We start from the raw sequence: 26,226 nt of genomic DNA on the forward strand, positions 1-26,226 counted from the left end.
AGCCGCAATATTATCGTTCCTCAAAGATGCCGGACTACACCGAAACATTTAACATCCTACATCCGACAACAACCACCGAGATATGACGACCCTGCTTTTCACCCTGAATTGACTTGGATTACCTATTCGTTTTTTGAATGAACATTAATGTATTTATGTCTATTAAAGTTAATTAAAGCAAAATGTACAGGGGGGCCTCTCACTACGAAGCCCTCTTCATATTCTCTACCGGAGACGAACCAGCCAACGGCGATAATAAAGATAATAATAATAACACTCTAATTGGATGGAAAATCAGAAAAGTTGCAAATGTTTTGTCCAATACTGTTCCAGCCACGGTAACGGTCATCCATAAGGGCAAATTTTGCCTTTCATCTATGAAATGTATGCACATCCAACATCACATTTAGCTTGTAAAAATCACATATGTTATGCGTGTGAAAATATGTTAAAATCAGAATTTTCTATCTTAATTTTCGTTCCACCATCTCCATTCCAGATCGTCTCGGATCCTGGCAGTGCACAACTCGAGCAGCCCATCTTCGACCACAACCAACAGATCGTGTCGCAGGAAGAATACGATAGTCTGTGCCAGAGGCTGAAAGACCTTCAAACTAAGAACAACAGTCTCATTCAGCAGCTCACCAGCAGTTCCAACGACCGCAACGAGAACATCATCATCAAACAGCTCAACGAGGAGGTAATCCAGGCGCGAGAAGAAGCGGAAAAGGCTCAGCGCTGGCGCAAGGAGTGCGTAGACCTGTGTGCCATCTCAACAGCTCGGCTCGAAGAATTGGCTGGCTTTTTGGATTCGTTGCTCAGAAACGACGAATTCAGTGGTACGCTCTCGATAGCCCGCCGAAAGGCCATCCGTAAGGCCGTCGATCGCAGCTTGGACCTCTCGAGGAGTTTGAACATGTCCATCTCGGTGACCAGATTCTCGCTCCCGGAGAACAGCTTTGTCAACCTTAGTAGCTTGACTGGGTTTTTGAATGGCACCGAACAGAGTCTCCTGCTCGAAGAGGAGGCCAATAAAGAGAACATCGGAAGCGCCGAGAAAGTGATTGCAACTTTGAAGGCAGAGAATCGTGAACTACGGGGACAGTTGGAGAACCGTGGAAGTGCCAAGAAGAATCATTCGGAAGCCAGGAGAAAGCTGATTCCATTGATGCCAGAACCTGTATCGGACTCGGAGGCGTGGTCTGAACCTGATCGGGATGTTTCCTTGGCACGGATCGGGTTGGAAGAACGGTCTTCCTTGACGAATTCCGGTGGCAAAGGGAAACCCATTCCTCGAGCACATGGGACAGTGTTGCAAGAGTTCAGCTCTACGTCCGAGAACGAAGGCAACGTGAATCACTTGAAGAAGCAAGGTGCTGAAGTAAAGCAGCTACAGGAAGCGGTCCAGGAAAAGGACAGCAAGATCCTGGAAATCCAGACTCGAATGGTTGACCTCGACAATAAGTTGCAGGAGGAAAGAATGAAGGCCTCTAGAACACAAGTTGAATTGGAAAATACGCGACATGTGAATCAGCGGCTAGAGAAGGAGAAAAACGAACAAACGAAGCGCCTCGAAGAACTAAACCGAGAAATTCAACAAAAGGATGAACTCATCGAGAAGCTCAAGAAGGATCGAGATCAAGCGTTCGTCGATTTACGGGTGGCGCTCATGAAGCACGACAGCCTTAAAGCGGAATACCAGGATTGTCAGCAGAAGCACAAGATTCAAATCGATTCGCTTCTGGCACAAGAAAGGCAACGGCTGGAGGAGCTTCGTCAAGATCTAACCGAGTCTTTCAACAATCAGTTGAAGGCCAAGCAGGCTTCGTTCGATGCTAGTCTGGAGGAAAGATACATTTCCAAGAATATCTATCTAGAGAAAGTGAAGGAACTTGAAGAAGTTCACATCAGACTGGAGGATGCTCATCTCAATCTAATGAACATGACAGAGATTGAGGGCAAAATGAAACAGCAGGTCACGGAAGCGGAACAATCCGTGCAGAAAATGCGTAAAGCATTGGATGATGCGACACTGCAAACTTCTAAAGCTGCGTTGGAGCGCACGAAAGCAATGAATGAAAAACGTTTGCTAGAAGACGAACTGCAACATGTTAAGCAAGACTTGGAAGCGGTGAAGGCTGAGAAGAATGAACTAAATGCACGATTGGTGGAAGTGCAGACTAGGTTGCAACAAGTGCAGCGCTCGCCAGCGCAACGACTGAACAGTTCTTCGGGTGCCGAATGTTCAACGGCTTCCGGGTACGCCTCGGAAGAATTTCTGTCGGTGGCAAATCGACATCCCAAACTCGAACACGGCTTGCGGGTGGAAAACTCATCTCCGGATCTCGGCATCGAAAGTGACGCCGGGCGACTGTCCAATCCGGAAACGAATCCAAGGACTTCCGCTGCGACCGGTAGCGAGGGGGCGATGAGCCCGGCCAGACCGCTACTTAAGACGCTCGAGCTGACCAAGTCAATGAGCAACCTGCTGATGGATCCGAAAGAGGACGGTAAGTTGATTTTTTTTTACATTCTGTCTGTGCCATAGCAAGCTACGTTGTCTTTGCCTTGGGGTCGTATAAAACCCCAAATTCTAATCGTGACAGCTTCGCGAAACTTAAATAAACTTTCGATTTTAGTTATTGGTAGGGAGCCGGAACCAATTTTTGGCACTTTTGATTCACTTCGGCAGTGGGGTGTTTTGAAAGCTACAAAGCTCATATTTGGGTACAATATGCGTCGTAGAGAAACGCTTCTTATTGCAAAGATTCAGACAATTCAGCTGAGAAAAACCCCTCATGCCAAAGTGAATCATGGAAGTGCCCAAGTAGCTCTGCACCCAATTGGTATTTTGTGAAACTCGCGTTGAGTATCGGACAGTCGTATCTGCAGTTCTCTTCGTCGATTTTCTCTTTGGCTTAGTACACGAAACAACCGATTTACGGAACATTTTAATATGCTGCATGACGAAGAACAATTACTACTTTCTACCACAGTCGATAACAGTCACCCGGCCAAGTAATTTGCAGAAGAGGAAATCGACGAAGAGAAATCGATCACTGCAAAAAAAGCCCTTATGATACTGAACGCAAGAAATGTATAATTTTCTTGAAGCTCAGGACGGAAATAGGAACACTTAGTAACAGTAACAAATGCAATTCTTTTTTTTAAGTTTTCATATTCTTTTAATTTTGCTACTGATTACCTATACTTGGAGCTACATTGTGACATTAAAATAGTTTTGATCGACGCAATAGTTATTTTATGGTAAACGTTTGAACACACTACTTCCCTTAAATGAGCGGAATCTGATGCACTGATAGTACCGTAAGGGCGCCATTCACCGCTCATCCTAAGTATGAGGCTCTATATACACAACTAGTTGGAATTAATTTACTTTGATTAGCTGTTTGTTATCTTTATGCTATAGTACAACAACATATTAAGGGGTGGCAGCTAAGAAGCATTTTTCGATCTGCCATAATAAAATCATTCGGATGCTTATACCTCATGATTATCGCCTTAAACAACCTAAAATTATTTTTTATAAATAGTATATAATATTAAATCATATGAATTTCATTCTGATACAATCCATTCTGGTATACTAATGCATGTTAATGTCTTTTATTGCGAAAATTTGTTCAGATTTTTCAAATAAATCAATGAGCGGTGAATGGCGTCCTTACGGTATATGGTGTTCATTTCCTTCATTTAGAATTTTTCGTTGCATATAGTCCATTTGAAAAGGTATTCGGGGTGATGGTTTTCGGGGAAATGTTATAGGATCCTTAGAAATAGTTTTATTTAAAGTTAAACATTCTTCAGCAGAAATATTCTATGCATCGAAACTCCTCCTAGCGGCAAAATGTCAAACCAACCAGACATGCACAGCATAGTTCTTGACCTAACGAACAACTTTGCCGAAAAAAAAACAGTCTTCTATCTAATCTGCATACAAATTTTAAATTTTCATTGCCTACTTGTTCTTTTTAGTGGCAACACCAACTAAAAAAAATGCTATGTGGAGCTTTTAAACTAATGAATATTTTTATCAAGAGAACAAATCTAGAGAATCATACAAAAAATCTAGAGGACCATCAACATAGATCAATTGATCACCACCAGCAATTGATCAATCTGTTAAGTTTAAGGGACTATGGGGCCTTCCTTAGCCGAGTGGTTAGAGTCCGCGGCTTCAAAGCAAAGCCATGCTGGGTACCTTCAGCATTTTCGATTCCCGGTCGGTCCAGGATCCTTTCATAATGGAAATTTCCTTGACTTCCCTGGGCATAAAGTATAATCGTACCTGCCTCAGAAAGCTCTCAGTTAATAACTGAGGAAGTGCTTATAAGAACACTAAACTGAGAAGCAGGTTCGGTCCCAGTGAGGATACCAAGAAGAAGAAGATTGTTTGGTTGTTCGGATTTGTGCTCTTGAAAATTTGAGGTGTGACTACGATTCATATTCAATACAGTTCTTGGAGTGACGAAAATACTAAACGTTTTACGAAAGTAGAACGTATGCTCGTGTTGTCCGTAAAATGTAACTAATCTTCTTGATGAACCATCGGTGTCAAATTGGCATCGGAACGATCAGAATTGATGTAGATGTTGATTCCCCTTAACAAGGCAAAATATCATGCAGTTCGGCCTGCCTGAACACCGATAATCTATTGTTTAGAATCTTGAGATATAGGATGTCGTTTAAGGGTTCATTGAACATTGAACATTTCCAAATCAATCGCCATCATGCAGTAAAATTCCTAACAAACCAATATGCAATAGAGCAGGCATCTCACAGTTCTAAATCTTTGCTTTACAAATATGATTTTGTGTGATACTGTTGCTGAGATATAAGCGTCCAGAGTCTCAAAAATTTCACTACTTTTTCACCATTTCCCGTAATATACCCTACCCGCGAGTAACCATCCCCCTTTAATTTATTTTTTCAATATTTCCTTAATAAAAGTTACCTAAATTTATTTTCCAAAACAGTTATAAAGTAAACTAATCTGTTCAAAGTTATTACGATTTGAATTTTGAAAATTATCCTAAAAAACTTTTTATCAATTTATAACCTTTCTGTCTATGGGGCCCAGATAGCCGTAGCGGTAAGCGCGCAGCTATTCAGCAAGACCAAGCTGAGGGTCGTGGGTTCGAATCCCACCGGTCGAGGATCTTTTCGGGCTGGAAAGTTTCTCGACTTCCCAGGGCATAAAGTATCATCGTACCTGCCACACGATATACGCATGCAAAAATGGTCATTGGCATAGTAAGCTCTCAGTTAACAACTGTGGAAGTGCTCATAAGAACACTAAGCTGAGAAGCAGGCTCTGTCCCAGTGGGGACGTAACGCCAGAAAGAAGAAGAAGAACCTTTCTGTCTGTGCGAAAAAAAGCTACGTTGTTTGTGTTTTGGGGTCATATTGACCCCAAATTAAAATTATGATAACTTTGTCAAATTTGAATGGATTTTCGATTTTTTTAAGTTTTAGAAAGTGAATATAATTTAGTTTTACTAAAAATATAAAGAAATTCACAAGGGACATGGTTCATCGCAGGGAAGGGGTTATTGTGAAAAAAGGTCTAAAAACAGCGATTTTTCGAAACTTTGGACGCTTATACCTCAGAAGGAGTTCTATATAAAATTATACTTTGTTCTGTGAAGATTTACAACAGAGAAAGAGCTGAAAGGTATAACGCATTAGTTAGTTGGGAATTTCACCGCATGATGGCGCTAGCTAAAAACATGGTTTTCTGATTGCCATACGTGACTATGAAGTTCTGTAACAAGACCTTACGATGGTTTTAAATTCGGATGATTTGAAATATTTATGTCTTCGGCAAAGTTGCTCATTAGTCTAAAGACTACTACATGTTTGCTTAATTCAACATTTTTCAACTAGGAGGCGATATGTGAACAGCTCGAACAGCTAGAAAGTCGGTGTTTTCGGCAAAGTTATTTGTTAGGTCAAGGACTTTGTGCTGTACTCTTATTTAGTTCGGAATTCTATAAATAGGAGGCGTTAGTGAGCATTTAAAATTTAAATATTGGCTAATGTAGTTTCAATAGAAGTCTGTTGTTTTCGGTAAAGTTGTTATGGTTAGATCGACGGCTATATACTGCATGTCTAACTTGTTGAGCATTCTACCGCTTCAAATATTTTCAACTCATATTTCACTACGCAAAACAGCTATTGAGCCAATATTTTCAGCAAAATTGTTTGTTAGGTTCAGGAATATTTGTAATTACGACATGCTCTCACTTAGTCCTAAAGCTTAGTAAATTTAACCCTCTAATACCCAAATTTTTATTTTTGATTTAAGTATTATTTTTCGTTATCTATAATCGTTCTAAACACGTTTTGGGCAATTATTTATTTTTATTTGCAAATTTTTAAATTTTGGTTTTTGATTTTTATAGTTTTTTATTTTTGAACATCCCTAGCTTTTTTAATTTTTTCTTGAAGCCTTTTCTAGTTGTTGATTTTTGGCAATAATAAAAATTTAAATTTTTACGGTACTTTTAAAAACATTAAATTTTTAATTTCTTTTCGGAGCGTATTTTGTTTTCCATGTAATTAACGAAAAAACAGGTTTGAAATTATATTAATACCACCAGGCTCTTCTTTTGTGATAGGTTGATCGTAGAGAAATATGAAAGGTACGAATTTTTATATTACACGTTAAATGAACTCCAGGCATTTGCAGGTTATATAAGAATGTAATTTTTCAAACAATTTCTAAAAATACAAAAAAGTTTCAAAAGTCATAAAAAACTTTTCTAATATACCTGTTACGAGTCAAGGTATAAGCCAAAAATAAAACCATTTTGATTTCCGAGCTACGAAAAAATACACAAAATTCCAAAGTGTACCCCGTCTAAAGGCGGGGCTGGGTATTAGAGGGTTAAGTGTTTTATATCTGCCACAGATCAGTAGAAAGTTTGATGTTTTCGGTAAAGTTATTTGATAGGCAGCCTTTGCGATCATGTCTGTTAATTTCGTTTTTTTTTGCAACTAAGGGGCACTAGCGAGCTGAATATTTCAAAACCTTGTGTATCGAAATGCTGATAACTTAGTTGTAGTTATTGTTGACAAAAATGTACGTTGTTTCTCAGTTGACAACCGTTACATTTTTTGTTTTTTTTTCTTCTCCTACTGGCAACATATAGAACCAATTGTAGAAGTATTTTGTAGCCGGTGAACAAATGAACAACAACGCCAAAGGTAATTCTAACGTAACTAAAAAATAAATAATAATAAGTTTGAAACATTTAATGCTCACCGGCGCCTCCTAGTGGCAGTTTTTTTTTTTAATTAAGCAGACATGCAGCTTATAGACCTTGATTCAATGAGCAACTTTGCTGAAGTAATCATTCATACTCAGTATCTTGAGACACAGAACGTTACAAATATATGACCTAGTAGTAGTAACCTTTTCTAAGCGCCATCATGCGGTGAAATTCCCAACTAACTATTGTGTACAATGTTGGTGCTTTCCTTGATGTAAATCTTCACCAAAGAAAGTATAACTTTATATAGAACTCTTTCTGAGAAATAAGCGTCCAAAGATTAAAAAAATCGCTGTTTTTGAAACTTTTTCCACAATAACCTCTCCCCGTGGTGAATCATCCCCCTTTTAATTTGTCTTTTATATTTTAGTAAAACTGATTTAGATTCGCTTTCTAAAAATGCAGAAAAATCAAAAATCCATTTGTATTTTGCGAAGTTACAGCGATTTGAATTTGGGGTCAATATAACCCCAAGGCACAGACAACGTACTATTTTCATAAAACATACTCTAGAAAACTATCTTTCAAGATATTTAATTATTGCGCAAATAAAAAAAACTCGGATGGAAACTCACCAACGTATGGAAAATCACAAATCGGTTCACTAACAAAAAAAAATTACAGCCCCGTCCGTCAAAGTGCTGTGGGGTCATATTGACTACAAACCCAGACAAAGGGTTAAAAAAAATCCCATGTATCAATAAAAAAAAATCGCGGAAACGCACCAATGTATGAAAGAATTCATGATTGGTTCACTAACAAACAACTAGTTCAGAGTCCTTGATAGTGCTCTAGGGTCATATTGACCCCAGAACACAGCCAAAGGATTAATAATTGTGAAGAAAAACTTAACCTATGTTTTACCTTTTCAGCCAAAACAGAGCTCAACTCGTCCGCTCAGGCCGCCGATGGCAAATCGGCGATCCACGACTGTGTCAAAATCGAGGCCGATTTCGCCGAACTGAAGCGTCGGTACAAGCAAACCCGTCGCCACCTGGAGCTGGCCTACGACAGTATTAAGTCGTCCAACAAGCGCAAGGAGCAGCTAGAACGGGACATCAAGCAGCAAATCCAAAAGACCAACGTCGTGCTCAAAACGGTCCGCACCAATATGACCAACGAGCTGGAGAAATCCGCATCCGGTGGGGCGCTTCCCCAAGCCGAAACCGGTCGCAAAAGCTGAAGCACAAGACTGGGACTGCGGGAGAAGCAGCAGAGGATTGTAAAATAGGTTGATTGTGCATCGGTATGTGTACAGACTGCTATGGATTGAGAAGCATGTATATTTCGCGAGTCGAGTGTGTTGTAGAAAAATTCGGTCTAATTTTAGGGTCTGAGAGATTGTTCGGTCCGTATCATAGACTTGTAAGGTTTTATTCTTTTGTTTTAAGAGTTTCGTATTTTCTTTTCTCCAGTAGCAAACAACTGACTGAACCTTTTTTTCGTTTTATGTGAATACTACTTGCTGACGCACTCAACGCGCACACATACACACTTATTTATTTGTATTCCAATGATTTCTTTTAAAGCTGACGCTGTCCTGATTAAAATCATTTTTATATAAAACTATGTTTTATCAATGTCTAGATCTAGTGGTTTATCACACTCGCCACAAAACGCTCCGTTATGTGCGGTTTTCTATGGGCATATAAAAGCAGTCACTTCACTCAAGACAGTTCATTTTTTTTTTTTTTTTTTAAATCTTTATTTGAGTGTATTTTAACGCACGAGGGCTAGTTCTACACTTCAAGACAGTTCAGTGATAATCATGGATTCAGCACAACGTGACCTAGCACTGAGAACCATCCCCGTTCTGGAACATCCACCTGAATACAGGGGCCAGAAGGAGTTGTACCTGTACATTAGTAAATACTTTTCCTCGAAATTGGGCACTGATACAAGAGCAAAGCAAGAGTTAGGACTCATAATGCTGTCGAAGTTGCGAGGAGCCTACGCGTTGATGGCGACCCAACAAAAGTGCGAGACCTATGAAGACATCGTCTCCAAAGCCGTTCGTTAAATATGGATATTTCGGATTCACTGACTGAATATATGAGACGGATTAAACCATGTTCGTTTGCATGTATTTGTTTCTCCGAACTTCATCCTATCACAATATCAGTTGTTATATTTTCTGCGTTGCTTAAAATACTTCTTTGGCGTTCGCTTGTGAACAGAACTAATAGTTACTTGTTATAAGATTGTTGTATAAATTCCCATAATGCCTACTATCGTATCGAATAGATTCTCTGCGCTGTCGTCAAAATGCGTTGGTTTACTGCGGGGTTATTTCCATCCAGTGCAAAAGCGTGTCTTGATCGTTCGTTTTTTTGGAGATTATCTCGCTAATTGGCACGCGGTGTAATTAACAATGCAATTGGTTTATTTTGTACCCTACCTATTGTGACCAGCTAAATTCAAAATAAAAAGCCTAATACTTGCTGCGACTATCGGTTTAGAGATCATGATATTTTGAGATGTAGAATTTGATGTTAGAAATTTACTACTTAGGTAGGTATTGTGGCAATGGAATTGTTTTGTTGAAGAAAGCGGAAGCGTCGAAAACTAGTTGATCGAAAGCCTACGGAATCAGAAGAAAATTCCTACACTTGATTTGAAAGCTGCTACTTTGACTCACTACTGATTTTGATGATTAATCGATTGACTGGTTGATTTGTAATATTCTAGAGAGCTTTTTTGTAATTTGTATTATATTCCTTCTTGTTTGCATTTTTAAATTTGCGGATAAATCAACAAATTTTGATTTTGCTCTTCAGATTTGTTGTAACAATTCCATAAATCTACTCTGCGTAATTGATTGATTCCAATGCTACGATTGTTCCTTTTCTGTTATTTCTACTGCAATCTGCAAAATTTACTCAGTTAAAGCTTTGTGCATTGTTGAATTGATTGATTGCCACTATGTGCTTCTCCTCGTGATACGTCCGCAGGATGTGACCCAGCACCGAGGAGATGTCGTTGTCGCTAAGCCACATCGTCATGGTCGAGGAATTGTCCAGCATGGAGAGAAGCGCTGTGGATTTGGAAACACGAGAATGACAAAAAAATGTTACTAATGTTTCGGGATTCACTTCGATAATATAACACGCTGTAATAGGCTGTTTTTCATCACGTCAATCTGTCATGAAATGGCCTACTTTCCTGCACTGAAGTATGCAGTGTGGGAATAGTCATTACGCAACTAAAACCAGTGCTGTGATGATTCATTACGCAACGCTTTCTTATTACGCAACTGTTTTGAGTTGCGTAATGAATCATAACACAACCTTTTTACCAGAAATTGTAAAATAATGATGAATGCATTCCGATATAATTTCTGATACCCTCAAGTGATGTTCTACGAAATTGCAAAATAGTAGTTTACGGAACAAGTTGCAGAATGATGATTTTTACAGCACGAGTCGTACAGCACGACAAGTGCTGTAAAAATCGAGTTCTGCAACGAGTTACGTACATTTTTTCGTAGAAGACCACTTGAGGGTATCAGAAATCATATCAGAATGCATTCACCATTATTTTACAATTTCTGAAAAAATGCTGTGTAATGATTCATTCCGCAACTCAAAACAGTTACGTAATGGGCGTTGCGTAATGAATCATTACAGCACTGGTTTCAGTTGCGTAATGACTATCCCCGCTCTACATACTTCAGTGCAGGAATGTAGTCTCTTTCATGACAGATCGGAGTGATGAAAAACAGCCTATTACGATGAGATATTGCATAAAAGTCATTGCATAACTGAAATCAGTTGCGTTATGACTATTACGGAACGTTTTTTTATTGCGCAACTGTTTTACCCATTGCGCTTACCTATAAACATTTTTGGATTTCCTAGGCTAATTTGTACTTGGGGTGAAGCCAGCAGCACCTGCAGTATCGGGGAATCCTGAGGCAAGCCATCGCACAATTCCGTTAGGCTTTTACTCCGATTTCCCAGCAACCACTCGCACTAGAATACACAAATAGTTACACCCAATTTGTTGATTGCAACAAACCGCAGCCCAAACAACTCACCGCTGCAGCCTGATTATTTCTGGTGGCAACCAGTGCCTCTCGAACGTTCTTCTCGTTGAAACCCATCTCGACTATGGAGGCCACCATCTCCGGCGTCGGGTAGACATCCCGGTCCGAGAACTGTCGGATGATGTCCAGTAACGCTTCCACGTAGTCGACTTTCCGTCGAAATCGTGTCACGCCATCTTCCTCGTCGTCTTGCTCTAGGCTTTCGCCTTGTTCGCTGCTAGGAGTAGCACATTGCGAGGGCGCCTTTGAGGTATTTCCCGACCCGTCGATATCCGGTTCTGCTTCAGCTAGAGGCGGAGGTCGTTCTACGGTGCTGGTCGATGCTTCGTTGGTCTCATTGCCAGCAATAATCGTCGTTGTTTGGATCGTTTTAGTGGTTGTATCACAGTTCAACAGCTTCACCGAGCTATCGTTTTGTATTAGCCAATCCAGAGCGGCTGGGAACACATTTCTGAAAGTGGACGTAAATAAGAACAGGTGTTTCGTTCGGGATAATAATTGGGAACCCGGGTAGGGGTGAATAACAAAATGATAACATAAGAACAAATTTTGCTATCATATCTAGTTATTTTAGGGCTAGTAGCAACTAAGTGTCTTCCAAATATGAGGTTTAGAGACCTTACGTCTGAAAAAAAAGATCAAACAAGAATCAAAAGGACAAAAAGAAATCAAACGGAGTAAGGAAATAATAGTTCTCGAGGGATTTATTAGAGAACACGATCAGGCATTTCTCTAAGGATAAGGATTGAATTCCTTCAGTGATTATTCCGAAATTCCTCTACGAATTACGAAATTATTCCAGAGATTACACTAGGTATTTCTGTTGAAAGTTTATTTTTTAGAAATTGCTCAAAAAAGTCTAGTCGTCTAGGATACTGTCCAGTAATTCTTTCATAAATTTTCTTTCATTAATTGTCATTTCGGTCAAAAATTCAACCTATAACTTCTCCAAAGACGCCTCGATTTCTTAAGATTTTCCTCCGAATTTTAATTAAGATGTCTCTCAATTAAATTATTATTCTGAAGATTGGCCCTAATATTGTTCTAGAGTTCCTACAGGAATTCTTTGAGAGATTTACCTTCTTCTTCTTTCTGGCGTTACGTCCCAACTGGGACAGAGCCTGCTTCTCAGCTTAGTGTTCTTATGAGCACTTCCACAGTTATTAACTGAGAGCTTTCTGTGCCAATTGACCATTTTTGCATGTGTATATCGTGTGGCAGGTACGAAGGTACTCTATGCCCTGGGAAGTCGAGAAAATTTCCTTTACGAAAAGATCCTCGACCGGTGGGATTCGAACCCACGACCCTCAGCTTGGTCTTGCTGAATGGCTGCGCGTTTACCGCTACGGCTATCTGGGCCCCTACATTTACCATGAAAGTCATCAAAGAATTTATTCACTTCGTTTACTTTACTTTCGATGACGCTACGTCCTTCAAGACATGACCTGCGCCACAATGTTACCAGGTCCGTCGCACTCGGGCTCAGATTGGGTACCACTTCTAGTACTGCATTTGGTCCCTCGGTAGTGCAAAAGGTACCCAAGTTTGACACATCGCAGTACACTTTTCACGGCATTCCAGATTACCTTATGAGCCATAAAATTTTGGGCATTTGCAAGGGACATGAAGGTCTTTAATTTGTCTTTGATGTTACGCCAACTAACTCGGTCCATGGCTGCTAGCCTCCAGTTTCTCGATCGCCCCACACTTCCAAGATCCTGCTCCACTTGGACAAACCACCTAGCTCGTTGAGCTCCTCTTCGTCTTGTACCGGCCGGATTTGAGGTGAACACCATTTTTATGGACTTGTGGTCCGGCATTCTAATAACGTGCCCCGCCCATCGTACGCTTCCAGCTTTGGTGACTTTCTGAATACTGGGTTCACCGTAGAGTTGCGCAAGCTGGTGGTTCATTATTTTCTTCATACGCCGTTCTCATATACTCCACCAAAGATCGTTCTACACACAAGTCGTTCAAAAACTTCTAACGCATGCCCGTAGACTACCGGTTTTAGCCTCTTGTACATGGTACACTTTAGTACGGAGGTGAAGTTCACCAGACCGCAAGGTCTTGTGGAATCCGTAGTAAGCACGACTTCCGACAATGATAAGCCTTCGAATGTCTCTACTGCAGTTGTTATCCAACGTTATCAATGATCCAAATCGTCCATTACATCGAATTCATCTCCATCGATCATCATCATGAATCATCACGCAATGTGAGCTCTATCGCCAGCCAGCAGATATTTCGTCTTCAACGTATTCACCTCCAATCCAACCCGTTCTGCTTCACCTTTCATCCTGGTATACTGTTTAGCAACCACCTGGAACGTTCTTCCGACAAAGTCAGAGCAGATTGATAGTTGTTGGTGTTTTTATCGGAGATTTTCCGTTTTCCTGTTGAAATTTGAAGGGGTTCAATTTACTCTGTTGTTACAATCATTGTATTTATAAATGCCATCAATCGACTCATGCGTTTTTTTATGTCAATAAGTTTGTTCTTGCGAATTTTGTTGTCATAGTGCTTTATAGAAATTTAAGTTACTTTTACATTCATCAGCAATTTCGGGCTATTGTCTACAGCTATACGTTCATAGTTACTGTTGGAGTTATGGCAACTTACGATCTCATGACAGACCTTGTCTTCTTATAACCACTTGTTGTTCTCTCGAGCAATATTGCTTCAATTCATAGTTTTTTGAATAAGAGTTGCTGTCATTTTATTAGAAACTTCTTCCTTTTTTAATATACCGTCGTTGGGGGTGACAATGGGTCAAAAAGGGATAAGTGCGATTTGTTTTTTGAATAACTATCGCAATTTAACTCCAATAAACTTCAAATTTGGTGTGTATGTACTTTGATGGTACATTAACAACTGTTCAAAAAATTAAAGACAAATATTTATTCACAGCGGCACCACAAGTGAATGAAAAATGACCCAATCTCACCCCATAGAGGGGGTGACATTGGGTCACTGTAATTGAAATAAGGTACCCCGGGGCAAGTGAGAATCCGGGGTAAGTGGGGCGTTTCGTCATAGCTCAAATAGGAAAAGTTTTTCATGGGGGTATTCTTCTAGAAAGTTGAAGATACAATGACAAGGAATGTATCTAGTACTAAACATATTGTTATTTTTATTACCATGTGGTTCATGTAACAGTTGTCAGTTCAGCGCCATTTTCAACTTGCATGACAAATTGTGACACGTTTCACGTCTTTAATTGACTCGCAAAAAATAAATGTGTTTTAAATCAAATTTCCATCAGTAAGCTATAATTTTTAGTATTATTACAAGCTGCTAACGATAAACCAGTATTTTGTTTTCATTTCATATGAAATTTTCGATGGTCTATCTTACCCCAAAATATATTTGTACCTGGGGTAAGTGGGACCTATCAAAACAAAAACCAGAATCAAAACCTTTCGTACACGTTTCATACATTTAGCTAGAGAGTAGCACTAAAACATTCAAACAAATGATTTTTATCAAAAAAGATGAACCTCAAATTACGTAATTGCATAAAAGGGAGAAAAAAAGTGTTATTATTCTTTATTATTTAATTATTTTTTATTTTTGAAATACGACTTCAAAATTGAACAAACACTCAGCTGAAATTTGAAATGTATCATGAGAACGATTACTTTTCTATGTTGTTTGAACTTTATTTGTTATTTCTACCAAATTAAGTAGTGATGGAAAACAATTCCATCCCATAAGGTGGTTTTCTGCCATGCATATAAATAATAACAAAACATATTTATAATTTCGTCAATTATTGATTGTTTATGAGCTACATTTTTATTAACAACTTATAAATGATATATTTTGAACATGTTTAATTCCTCTTTACGCATTTATTGAGGAATTTTCAGTTAATATTAAATATGAGGTGACATACTATTAAATTGAGGGTTTCTTCCTAAAACGTAACGTATTTTATGGTTGATCCCTTATGTACATCAAATATGTACTTAAAATTAAAAATCTATTACTGTAATAGTTGACTTACTGATGTGGATTGACGCATGAAACTGGATGTGTCCCACTTGCCCCGCTTAGAGAGGTAATTGCGTCCATTCGCTCATTCTAAAACTTTCTTCTAAGGTTTTCACAATTTCGAAATTATTCGATTAGTTTCATGCACACACCAGCAAATATGTTGCCAAAACGTGATTGTGTTGTTGGAATTGAAAAATATTGACATTTGGAAATTTTATTGAACAATTTGTTTGAACTATCGTTTTTTTTTCGTTCCCACTTGCCCCGCGGTACCTTAACTTGTTTTTGAAAACATGATTTCAAAACCATTCACAACTGAAAAATATTGACAAAAAACGATGCAAACAAGAAAAAAATATCTAAGATGTTTCACAAGTATGATAAACCCACTTAAAAGAAAGATTATACTGAAAATTGAAGAGCTATGAGAAAAAATATGTAAACCCAACATTTATCGTCAATTCTTGGTTTTTCCCTCAAATTGTCTTCAAAGTCTCATTCCCATTGCTATAAAGCCCATTCAGTTTCCCCAAAGGTGTACTGAAACAGTGATTATTTTAAACCTTCGCAAATAGTTAAATTTCGGTGCGACATTCCACGATCAATAAATTTCAGGCAGAAGTTGACGTCATAATTCCAGTATTTCAGCGATCCAACTCATTTGTACTTCCGTGAGATGTTTCTATAATATAAAAACACTGATAAATAATCAAATTTAGAAAAAAAAACACCTTTTTGATAAAAATTTACGGTGTTGCTGCGCACGAAACACAGTTGCTGGTTTGAGAAGTTGTCAAAATGCGTTGTATTGTTATTCAATGCACGGAATACTCAAGTAGACTTGTTTGATGTTTCAGAGATGCTGTATTTAGAAAGAATAAACACATCTTAATGAAAAAAGAGAACACCCGGCACCGTAAAATGTCAAAAAAGTGGACTTGGAATTTTATTTACTATCGTTCTTGCTTGATCCAATCTCACCCCCATTTCCAATGTTTTAGACATCGTGCCGAAACAAATGATTTTTTTGTGGGAAAATCAAACAGATTCCGGAAAATACCTGTGATGTGTAATGAAAAGACTTTCAACATTCTACTAATACAACGATAGAGGCTAGAGTACATGCGTGATACTTTGACAGGAGAAATTTAATGTTGAAAATTTTATTTAGTTTCAACATGCAAGTTTATTGCTGTAGTACACAAAAACTACTATTTCTAAAAATGTATATTGTTATGCATTATGTGTAATAATATGTTCCCTAACATATGAATTATTAATTTTAGTAATATCTGAAATATTTCACAAAACATATTTTTCCGTTTTGACCCAATCTCACCCCCATCGACGGTATTCAGTTCTTTCAAATTATATGAATACATTAAAATCAGATCTCTACCATCATTTCTTTAACTCATTCGGCCGAATGACCCTTTCATCTTAATGATTTATCGGTCTGATGTGTTTTGTCCTAACGAACTTCTGCTTAACGACTCAACACCGTGAACTTCTGAGTAATCCACGAAGATTGTATTTAATATTTTTATTTATTTATTTATTTATTTTTTTTTTTTTTTTTGAAGCACTGCGGAAATAATCCCTAGGTGAAAATGAAATGCTAGATAAATACTTATGGTGGTAAGCTCCATCGAAGTTAATACGCCAATCGCGTATTATCCTCGATTTCACTATAGTAAAATCGAGGATAATACGCGATTGGCGTATTAACTTCGATGGAGCTTACCACCATTAGGGAAATACCCCCAGACAACCAGAAGTCGCATGAAAGCTCACGTAATAACTCGTTAATTCCTACAAATTACATCAAACCCGCAAAACACGGTGCATAAAATCGCCAGATTGATGAGTTTCCTCGCGAAAAACGATTTTTTTTTCTGGGTTCATTTGTACATTTTGTTTCGTTCCGTACACTCGTACAAAGTAAGTCGAATTAATCCGTAGAAGCTGTCAAATCAGCATTTGTTATCATAAGTTAAGTCGCATATGACCACAGGTTAGTTCGGTAGAAAATTTATTCACTCGCATTGTATGCTATTATTCATCACATAATATATGCACGTATATCACCTCCACTTTTGTATGTAGAAGGCCTTTTCGCGACATCTTATCAGTGAAATTTTGCATATGCAAAGCCTCCAGGTGATTTCGTTATGCGTACCTTTTTGGTTGTCTGGGCTGGAGGCACTTATGCGAAATTTCTGGTCGTATTTTTTGATGAATTCTTGGCAGAGTTCGTCGTGATAGATTTTCTGGTATAATTCATGGGAGGATTTGTAAAGCAAATTCTGAGATAAACTGAGGATGATTGTTTAAAAAAGTTCATCTAAAATTGACTGGAAGAATAATTAGAAAGATAGTCGAAGCAACTCCTGGAATATATTTTGAAGCGTTTCCTGAAGAAAACACTACAAGATTTTTTTCAAAAATTCTGGAACAAACTTTTGTGACTTGTCTTGGAATCGGTGAAAGAGCTAGTAGAAAAATCTCAATGTTCTTATGGTCATCGGGAAGGAAAGAAATGTTAGTATTAGTTAGGAATGTCAGTGCATCGCCATTTCTCATGTCGAACTATTCATACCCTAAAAAAATAAAAATGTATCCCTTTTTGTATAAACCAGGAATAAGAGCTTGAGTAGTGTGTGATCCTTTGACCGTGACGCTTGCTCCTGCGGGGGCGGGTGAAGCGATCATGTTATGCGCGCAGTGCAGTGAAAAAGTGTATAGTGTTTGGCGGTAAGCTCAGTGTGGCGACGGAAAAAAAAGAGCATTACATCCAGGTAAAATCGTTCATTATTATTATTTACTCACCTATTACCATTTGAAACTAAATACGTGCCAGGGTCGAAAATTTATTTTCGATTCGGGAAGTGTAAAAACATTTCATATATCCATTTGATATCTGGGTGTTTTTATGCGGGGCTTACTGTATATGAAAATGACCTCAGAATGTGTGTGTATTTACTGCCATTCTTGAAATGGGTCGTTGGAATTTCAGTAGAGCTATCACCTTTCATCTCCCGGGTTAAAATTGTCTGCAGATATAAAGATATCGAAGGGTATCAAATATACATGCATACAATTTTCTTCCATAAAAGCACTGCCGGTCAGTGGGAGATGGATTGTATACACACACACACACACACAACCAGGAATAAGAGCTTATGCCGACATTTATAGTGACGAACCATTCATAGTTTGTTAAACGATTAAATAAATATAACATTGCCACCATACAAATACGTGTTATCACAAGCATGAAACGAGCTCACCAGTTGAAAATTCATCTTCGACTGAAGCTACAACCTCGGCATCAATAAGGTAAAAGCTGGGATATAAAATCACTTCGACGACGCGCGCAAACGAAGTATTAGGTTTGGGCCTTCGCAAAGCACTGCCCAGCAAAATGTGGAACCTAGAAATAAAAACTTCCTCCTGCTTGCTTCGATATTACCAGAGACTAATAGGGACATAGTATTCGGGTTCAAAATACGTACCACTTCTAGTATTGCATTTTTTCCCTTGGTACTGCAAAAGGTACCGCGGGACAAGTGAGAATTTGGGGTAAGCTTTTCCTACACGTTACAAACATTTTCCTAGAGAGTAGCACTAAAAGTTTCAAACTAACGATTTTTATCAATTTTATATTACGCAATTTTTGAATAGGGAGAAAAAATACTAATTTTTCTAAATACTTTTTTCTATTTTTATTTTTGAAATATGAATTTAAAATTGAACGAATACAGAGATTAAATTTGAACTACATCATGAGAACGATTATACTATACAATTTTTATTGAACTTGAAATTTCTACCAAACTCAGTAGTTGCGGAAAACAGTTCCATCCCATTAAGTGGTTTTCCGCCATGCATAACAGTAATAACAAATAATAATAAAATATTTTAAAATTTGTCAATTATTGAAAGTTTACGTGCTGCATTTCGATTGATAACTTATAAATGATATAGTTTGGACATGCTTTACGCTTTTAGTGAGGAATCTTCAGTTATAATTAAATGCGTTGTGACATAATCTTACATTTACGTTTTCTTCCTAAGACGTTACGTATTTTATGGTTGATCCCTTATGTACATCAAATATGTTCTCAAAATTGAAAATCTATGATTTATAAATCCTATTATTGCAATGGTTGACTTACTGATGTGGTTTGACGCATGAAACCGGATGTGTCCCACTTGCCCCGTTTAGCGAGGTAACTGCGTCTAAAGGCTCATTATCCATCTCTATTCTAAGGTTTTCGCAATTTCGAAATTATTCGATCAAATTCATGCACACACCAGCAAATACGTTTCCAAAATGTGACCGTGTTATTGGATTTGCAAAATATTGACATTTTTAAATTACACAAATCAATCTGTTTGAACTATCGTTTTTTTTATGTCCCACTTGCCCCGCGGTACCTTACCCAAATTTGACAGATCGTAGTACACTTTTCAGGGCTTTCTAGATTTTGCTCTATTACCTATTACCTTATGTACTATAAAATTTTGGGTAACTGCAAGGATCATGTAGGTCTTTATTTCGTCTTCGATTTCACAAAAAAACAGACGAAATTCATTCCAGTTTCAAATCTGTGTGATGAATTTTACGGTCAATAACATTCAACATTTCATCAATATTTCAAGATACCGTTTGTGTGTGATCCATCTAACCCCCACTGTCCGGCAGTGGTATTATGGAAAAAAGTTTTCAGCAAAACTGCTTTGGTACTGCATTTTTGCAAAAAGCTTCAGTCCGGAAGTTAGAAGGTGATAGCTCTATTGCAGATCCGGTGACCCATTTCAGAATGGCTGGAGAGACACGTCCATTCAAGTCACTTTCACTAACAACAAGCCCCGCATGTATACATTACCGTTATCAAATGGATAATGATAATGCATACACACTTCCTGTTTCAAAGATGGTTACTTTGGAACTGGCGCGTATTTACTGTTCAAGTACAGATAATTATATAATCAGAACAATCTCACCAAAATTCATCCAAGGCGGCGTTGTCATCAAATCAAATCAGCAACTAATTTGGTATGCATTTTCTTCTCCTTGTGACGCATATACCACTTGTCATTTCTAGACCACATTTTTTACTTCTTCTTTCGCGTATTTTTCACAATTATTACAATAATGTTTTTTTTCATTGTCGAAACCATCCGGTGGCTTGTCAGTCAAAATACAAACACAGCAACAACAACAAAATCACGTGGAAATTCATTAGCAAAGCCAATTAGAACCGGTCATAAAACATCACATTAAAGAAGTCTTTGATCGCACGAAACGCGCTGGATTTTTTTTTCACTATAAGATATCGAGTTTTTTTCAATATTAACATCCGAACTACAATCCGATTTCAAGATACCGTTTTGTCTCAAATTCCGAACACTTGATTTTTGTATGGCGATTTGATTCAAATGTTCTGCTGAAATATGGCATCAAATAACCAGGAAATGGCGGTCAATTGCAATTCAATTCTAACGTCTACTAATCTATTTTATACATCGAGAGTAGTGATGATTCTCTAGTTCGAGAACAGTAGAGCAAGCTTAGAAGATTTTATTTGCAAGATTATTCATTTGAATATGATTTATTCGTGCTGTTCGAAATTTGAATAAAGGTGTTCGTAATATGAGGCAGAATGAACACAGAGTTCGGCATTTGAATCAAAACGTTGTTCCATACTAAAAAAAAATAATGCTAAACAAGTTTAAATAAACAATTTTATCAGCAAACCCAACAGCTAACAGTTAGATTTTATGAAGAAATTAAAATGTTCACGAATATCAGCCAATTTATGCCTATCAGATGCATTTGAAGTCACGGTTGACCTTAAGTGTTCGGAATATGAGTCAAAACGGTACTTTATTCATCACTGGTGAGCAATAGTGATTTCAACGTACACTCAAAATAATCCACACGTCATTGCTACGTGAAAACATACGTGGTTTTTTTCCATCGCACTTTTCACGTAGCACTCACGTAAATCGTAGGTACCACAGAATGAACGCATGAACTACTGAGTTTCGTCCGTTCCACCAACGATACACGTAAGAGCTACGTGGATTCTCCCGTACTTTTTACAAAGCGGTTCAGTAGGCCCGAGATGATTTTTCAATGGAAGTTATTAAAATATTTTGATATCAACTGCCCTGGTACTGTTTCTCATCTTTCAATTTGGTAATAAAACATTTATTCATGCAATCACTGCTCAAGTAGTTCGCTCACGGGTACTTGTGCACTGACGGTAAATAGATCAAGCAACTTAAAGTCGTAGTTAAATCAGAACACTGCTTGGATTTGTTTGCCGGCAATTGTCATTTATTATTGATCTTCATCTCTGGGGTTATGTTGAATTCGCCTTTAAAAGTATCCATGTTCCAGTTAACTTTGCCGCTGTATGGAATAAGGCTGATACAAATATTAATTTTCTTTTATGTCACCCCCCCCCCTTCAAAAATCTGAAAATTTTGAAGGGGAGAAAAAAAAAGATTCATCATTTTTTTGACATCAGTAAGGTTTTTTTTAATTTTTAGAGTAAAAACCAGGTAAAACAATGATCCAGATGACGATTGGAAAAAGTTTAACAACTATCGTTAAAAATAACTTTTTTTTAATTTATAATTTTTTGTTCCTTATTTATTTTTATCCCCCCCTCGTACCTTTCATGTGGTCTCGGACATAAAAGAAAATTAATATTTGTATCAGCCTAACATCAGATATAAAACACTAATTATGAGCATGAGCATGAGCATGAGCATAAATGACCGTACAATTCGTAGTTGCTACTCCGTGATTGACCAGAACAATCGAAGTTGCACAGGGATTTAGTGAATGGGGCTTGGGATTAGTTTACCATTCATCAATGTGCACAAATCGAGAGCTCAAACTTAAGAAGTCAATAACGGCGCCGGCCACGTCCTTACGGTCATCGGGGAAGGGAAGGAATGTTAGTTAGACAACCATTGGTTTTAGAGACCGAAGAATCTTCTGCATCTCCATAGTTGTCATGGAAAGGATATTGGGTTAGTGGGATAAGGTAAGGATCTGGGAGTCATCTTTAGTTGATGATGCGATCCTTGATATATTCACGCCTGACCGGATTCGCGATATTATTCGATAAATGAATTGTATACCGAACAAATGTCCATCGTTCGCCCTCCCAAGAGCCAGCAACGCGCCCAAAGGATCAAACACTACTAACACTTATCACGCGATCCGCGACTCTTATATACTATCGTGCCGCGCGAGCGACGCGCAACACGATTGATCCTGCCCGCATCACTCGCCCCCGCAAGAGCAAGCAACACGACCAAAGGATCAAACACTACTAACACTAATCACATCAGATATAAAACACTAATTAATATGTAAACTTTGCAAATCCAAACTATTTTTACCTTGAAATTGTTTTTAAAATTGTTGTCAAGTCCGGCAGCTCCTCAAGCTCTTAGAAAAAAAAAACAGTGGACGTCTTCTTCGCGCTTGAACACAACATTGAATGAATGCGAAATGCGGTTGTCAAAATGAATTCAAGAGCCAAACGGTCTACGTGATTTTCCACGTAGCAACGACGTGTCGATTTTTTTGAGTGTATATATTGGAATCTTGAATGCCGTGAAAAGTGTACTGCGATCTGCCAAACTTGGGTAGCTTTTGCAGTACCAAGGGATCAAATGCAGTACTAGAAATGGTACTCATTCTGAATTCGATTACTATGTCTCAATTCGTCTCTGGTATTATCAAGCGCACTGCCGACTAAACGCTAAAACGGAAAAAGATTCCACTCCGGCGACGCAAAACAAAAACGAACCCGGTTTCTTGGGTTTTACTAAGCGCACTATTAGACTTATTGAAAGAGTTTAAATTACAAATATAATAGCATAAATAAAAAATAAGATATTTCATCATTCCAATAAGATTTATAACAACTTAATTTAAAATTAACTTGATCTATACGTTAAGAGCCCCCGTCAACACCTCTACCCGGAAAGAGGTCAGAAACGAACATACTTGGTAATTTCCATTGCTTGGTGAATTTTGTCCAACGAAAAGCCCATCTCGAGCAGCGTTTCGATCGAGCGGACTTGATGCCGCCGCCGGTTGACCAGCCTCTGGTTGAACAGGGCGATAAGCTTTTCCGAGCAGGATCCCGACCCGATCACAAACGCGGAGGCACGTGCGAGTGAAATAAGAATTCTACGCAGATCTTGCTGCAGCTGAAACGAAATGGACAATTAGTGTTGAAATGTACAAACATTGGAAATTTGGAAGCAATTTTATTACATCAGTTTGTAACATCGCCACATTTGAGTTCGTCATTGCTTGATTTGTACGAGACAACGGAATGTGTTTAGTAGCCGCAAGAACTTCAGCAACGGTTGGTCCTTTGAGATTATCTTCCGCGGGCATGAAATCGGTACGTTTCACCACTAGTAAAAATTCCTCTGTAAAAAGAGATTTATTCATAAGCGATAAGTTTATTGGCCATTTATGTAATCGTTTTGCTCCTAATTAACAGCCGCCATAAGCTTAGAGGACTAGCTATTAAGATATAAGGCATGGCGAGTCCTACTTAATCAATTTACTCCCATATGCTAATATGTATCCAATTAACATAGCCTTTTTATAGCTGTTTCTTATACCTAATCTGTAATCTCATAAATAAATCCTTTACTCACCCTCATTTCGAACGCCCAACTTTTGCAGCGTATCACCATCCTGGAAGGTAGTCCTATTTCTGGCACGTATCAGCTTGTACTTCCCCACCAGCTGGTCAATGTCCGAAGAGAAGTGAGGCAATGCAAAGGAACAACTCGCAAATTGCTCCAGTGCGTGGATTTTCAGCTGACTGCCACTGCAGTCGTGAGGAACTTCTACGCAAACGATGCCGCCACGAGGGCTGATTATGCGCAACAGAAGGGAGGACCTACGGCCACGTCGTTCTGCCAAGCAGCATTCCTCGGCGGATTGGGTACAATCGGACGCAGAGCTGGTACCGGGTCTATCCAAGTGCGAGGTGCTGTTTCTGGAGGAAGAATTGAACGGAATAGATATCATGAAACCTTGACTATAAAATAAAAATATATTTGGTAATATGTTGTATTTATTATGCTATGCGATTTTGAGGATTTAATGAGCCATCATAGGACACTTATTCGTACAGTCTAATTTCATCGAAACAAGCATATCACAGTTTCTTTTCATGGATAGAATACCGTGCCTATTCTGCGCGGCGTGTGAGGTGACACGAGTCGAATGAGGTGACAATTGTCGACTCGCTCCCATTTGATTAACATTAGTCGTCTCACGTCACTCGAGGTGAGAGTGGCTCGTCTCGACTCACACGCCGCGCAGAATAAGCACAAGAGCTTGCTTCTAAGGTAGTTTCGTGAGTTAGTTTTCTTCTTAGCTAGTTTTTTTTCTTATATTGCTTACAAGAAAAAGATTCACGACCGGAGATTTGATGATCCATTGAATCTGTTGCATGCTCCTTTGTGGGTGAACTCCCAGTGTTTTCTTGTGGAAGTGCAGAGGACTGCTCGGCTTCTATAAAGCAAGTAATATCTCAACATTTTCCTCCCATCCCCAAATTGTCCTGCATTAGGACGCTGAGAGAGATAAGACAGCTGGCTTAGATTGCGAGCTCCAAAAGGTCGGAAGGATTCGAACCCACGACTCTCAGCTTGGCCTTGCTGAATAGCTGCGCGTTTACTGCTACGGTTATCTGGGCCCCTGTTTCTGGTACCACACTGGACAAATAAAGATCTTGAAAACTCTAAAAAACCTCACATCGTAAATTTCAGATTTCTCCAAGAATACTTGACCGATTTGTACGATTTTTTCAGAGTAGCTCCTTATTACCTGGCATTTGTGCTTATTCTGCGCGGCGTGTGAGTCGAGACGAGTCGCTCTCACCGCGTGTGACGTGAGACGACTAATGTTAATCAAATGGAAGCAAATCGACAATTGTCACCTCATTCGACTCGTGTCACATCACACGCCGCGCAGAATAGGCACGATTGTATAGTACACAATTTATTTTTTTGATATATTTGTCGAAAACAAAATGGCCGCCATAGACAATGGAGAATGTCGGTCCCCCAAGGAACATCGGAATATCTTCAAAAATAGATCACCAATGATTAATATCGATACGGATTCTTAAAGTTTTTTTAGGTCTTTTTCTAAACTACGGACCCCTACCGCAGGATGGAGTACGGAAGAAGGAATACGGAATACGAGGACTGGTTTTAGACATATTTTCCACTCATCAAAATTGGCCAAGATGGAAGAATCTTCACGGTTTCTACTCAGTATGCTTCCAGTAGACAGCAAATTGCATTGAATCGTCGATTACATCAGCGAAACCCACACTCTCCATCACTCAGCATCCAGTGTTTGACCATTGATTGCTCAATAAATGTGTAGTTTATTTTTATGTGAAGTTTGAAAGAAAAATGAGAGTAAAATTATCCAGTTATGAAGTTCAAAACAACACAATAAAATTGCATTGATCGTTTGACTAAAACCCAGGTTTCCATTCACTATTTCTACATAATCATTATGACCATTATGACAACCATGGTAATCTTCACTATGGTCGGATTTTATGTCAAACCATAGTAACATTCACAACGGTATACCTAGTTACTCTAATTAATAAACGTGTTCCGTTGAAATCAATTGGTAAAAGAGTTTTAATTTTACCCTTGATCTGGTCGCCGTTACTACGCTTTTCTTTTCTTTCTTTGGTATTTATTTTGTTTCAACTGCTATTGTTTTTTCTAGAAACTTTGATTATCACCCTCATTCTTGTTTACGGCGGATCCAATTTTCGGTCGAATCCTATTCGTTTG

General features: G+C 38.5%; 2 protein-coding genes across 11 annotated transcripts in view; one reads left to right on the forward strand and one right to left on the reverse strand.

Annotated features, from left to right (window-relative positions):
- The window catches only part of LOC5570142 (centrosomin), a 150,019-nt gene extending 141,158 nt beyond the window's left edge, over nucleotides 1-8,861 (forward strand). For all 9 annotated transcript variants that reach the window (XM_021850616.1, XM_021850622.1, XM_021850617.1 and 6 more), the window contains 2 exons: nucleotides 500-2,510; nucleotides 8,168-8,861. In XM_021850616.1, coding sequence (XP_021706308.1) covers nucleotides 500-2,510; nucleotides 8,168-8,478 — 2,322 coding nt within the window. In that variant the 3' untranslated portion in view covers nucleotides 8,479-8,861. The remainder of the gene's footprint in view (nucleotides 1-499; nucleotides 2,511-8,167) is intronic.
- Nucleotides 8,862-9,357: 496 nt separating this feature from the next.
- The window catches only part of LOC5570141 (ubiquitin-associated domain-containing protein 1), a 41,102-nt gene continuing 24,233 nt past the window's right edge, over nucleotides 9,358-26,226 (reverse strand). For both annotated transcript variants that reach the window (XM_001653074.2, XM_021850628.1), the window contains exons 2-7: nucleotides 24,049-24,395; nucleotides 23,654-23,814; nucleotides 23,381-23,586; nucleotides 11,332-11,791; nucleotides 11,128-11,266; nucleotides 9,358-10,329 (exon numbers count right to left, since the gene is read on the reverse strand). In XM_001653074.2, the coding sequence (XP_001653124.2) occupies nucleotides 10,175-10,329; nucleotides 11,128-11,266; nucleotides 11,332-11,791; nucleotides 23,381-23,586; nucleotides 23,654-23,814; nucleotides 24,049-24,395 (1,468 nt within the window). In that variant the 3' untranslated portion in view covers nucleotides 9,358-10,174. The remainder of the gene's footprint in view (nucleotides 10,330-11,127; nucleotides 11,267-11,331; nucleotides 11,792-23,380; nucleotides 23,587-23,653; nucleotides 23,815-24,048; nucleotides 24,396-26,226) is intronic.

Source organism: Aedes aegypti, chromosome 3 (assembly GCF_002204515.2).
Source record: "Aedes aegypti strain LVP_AGWG chromosome 3, AaegL5.0 Primary Assembly, whole genome shotgun sequence".
Classification (NCBI taxonomy): domain Eukaryota; kingdom Metazoa; phylum Arthropoda; class Insecta; order Diptera; family Culicidae; genus Aedes; species Aedes aegypti.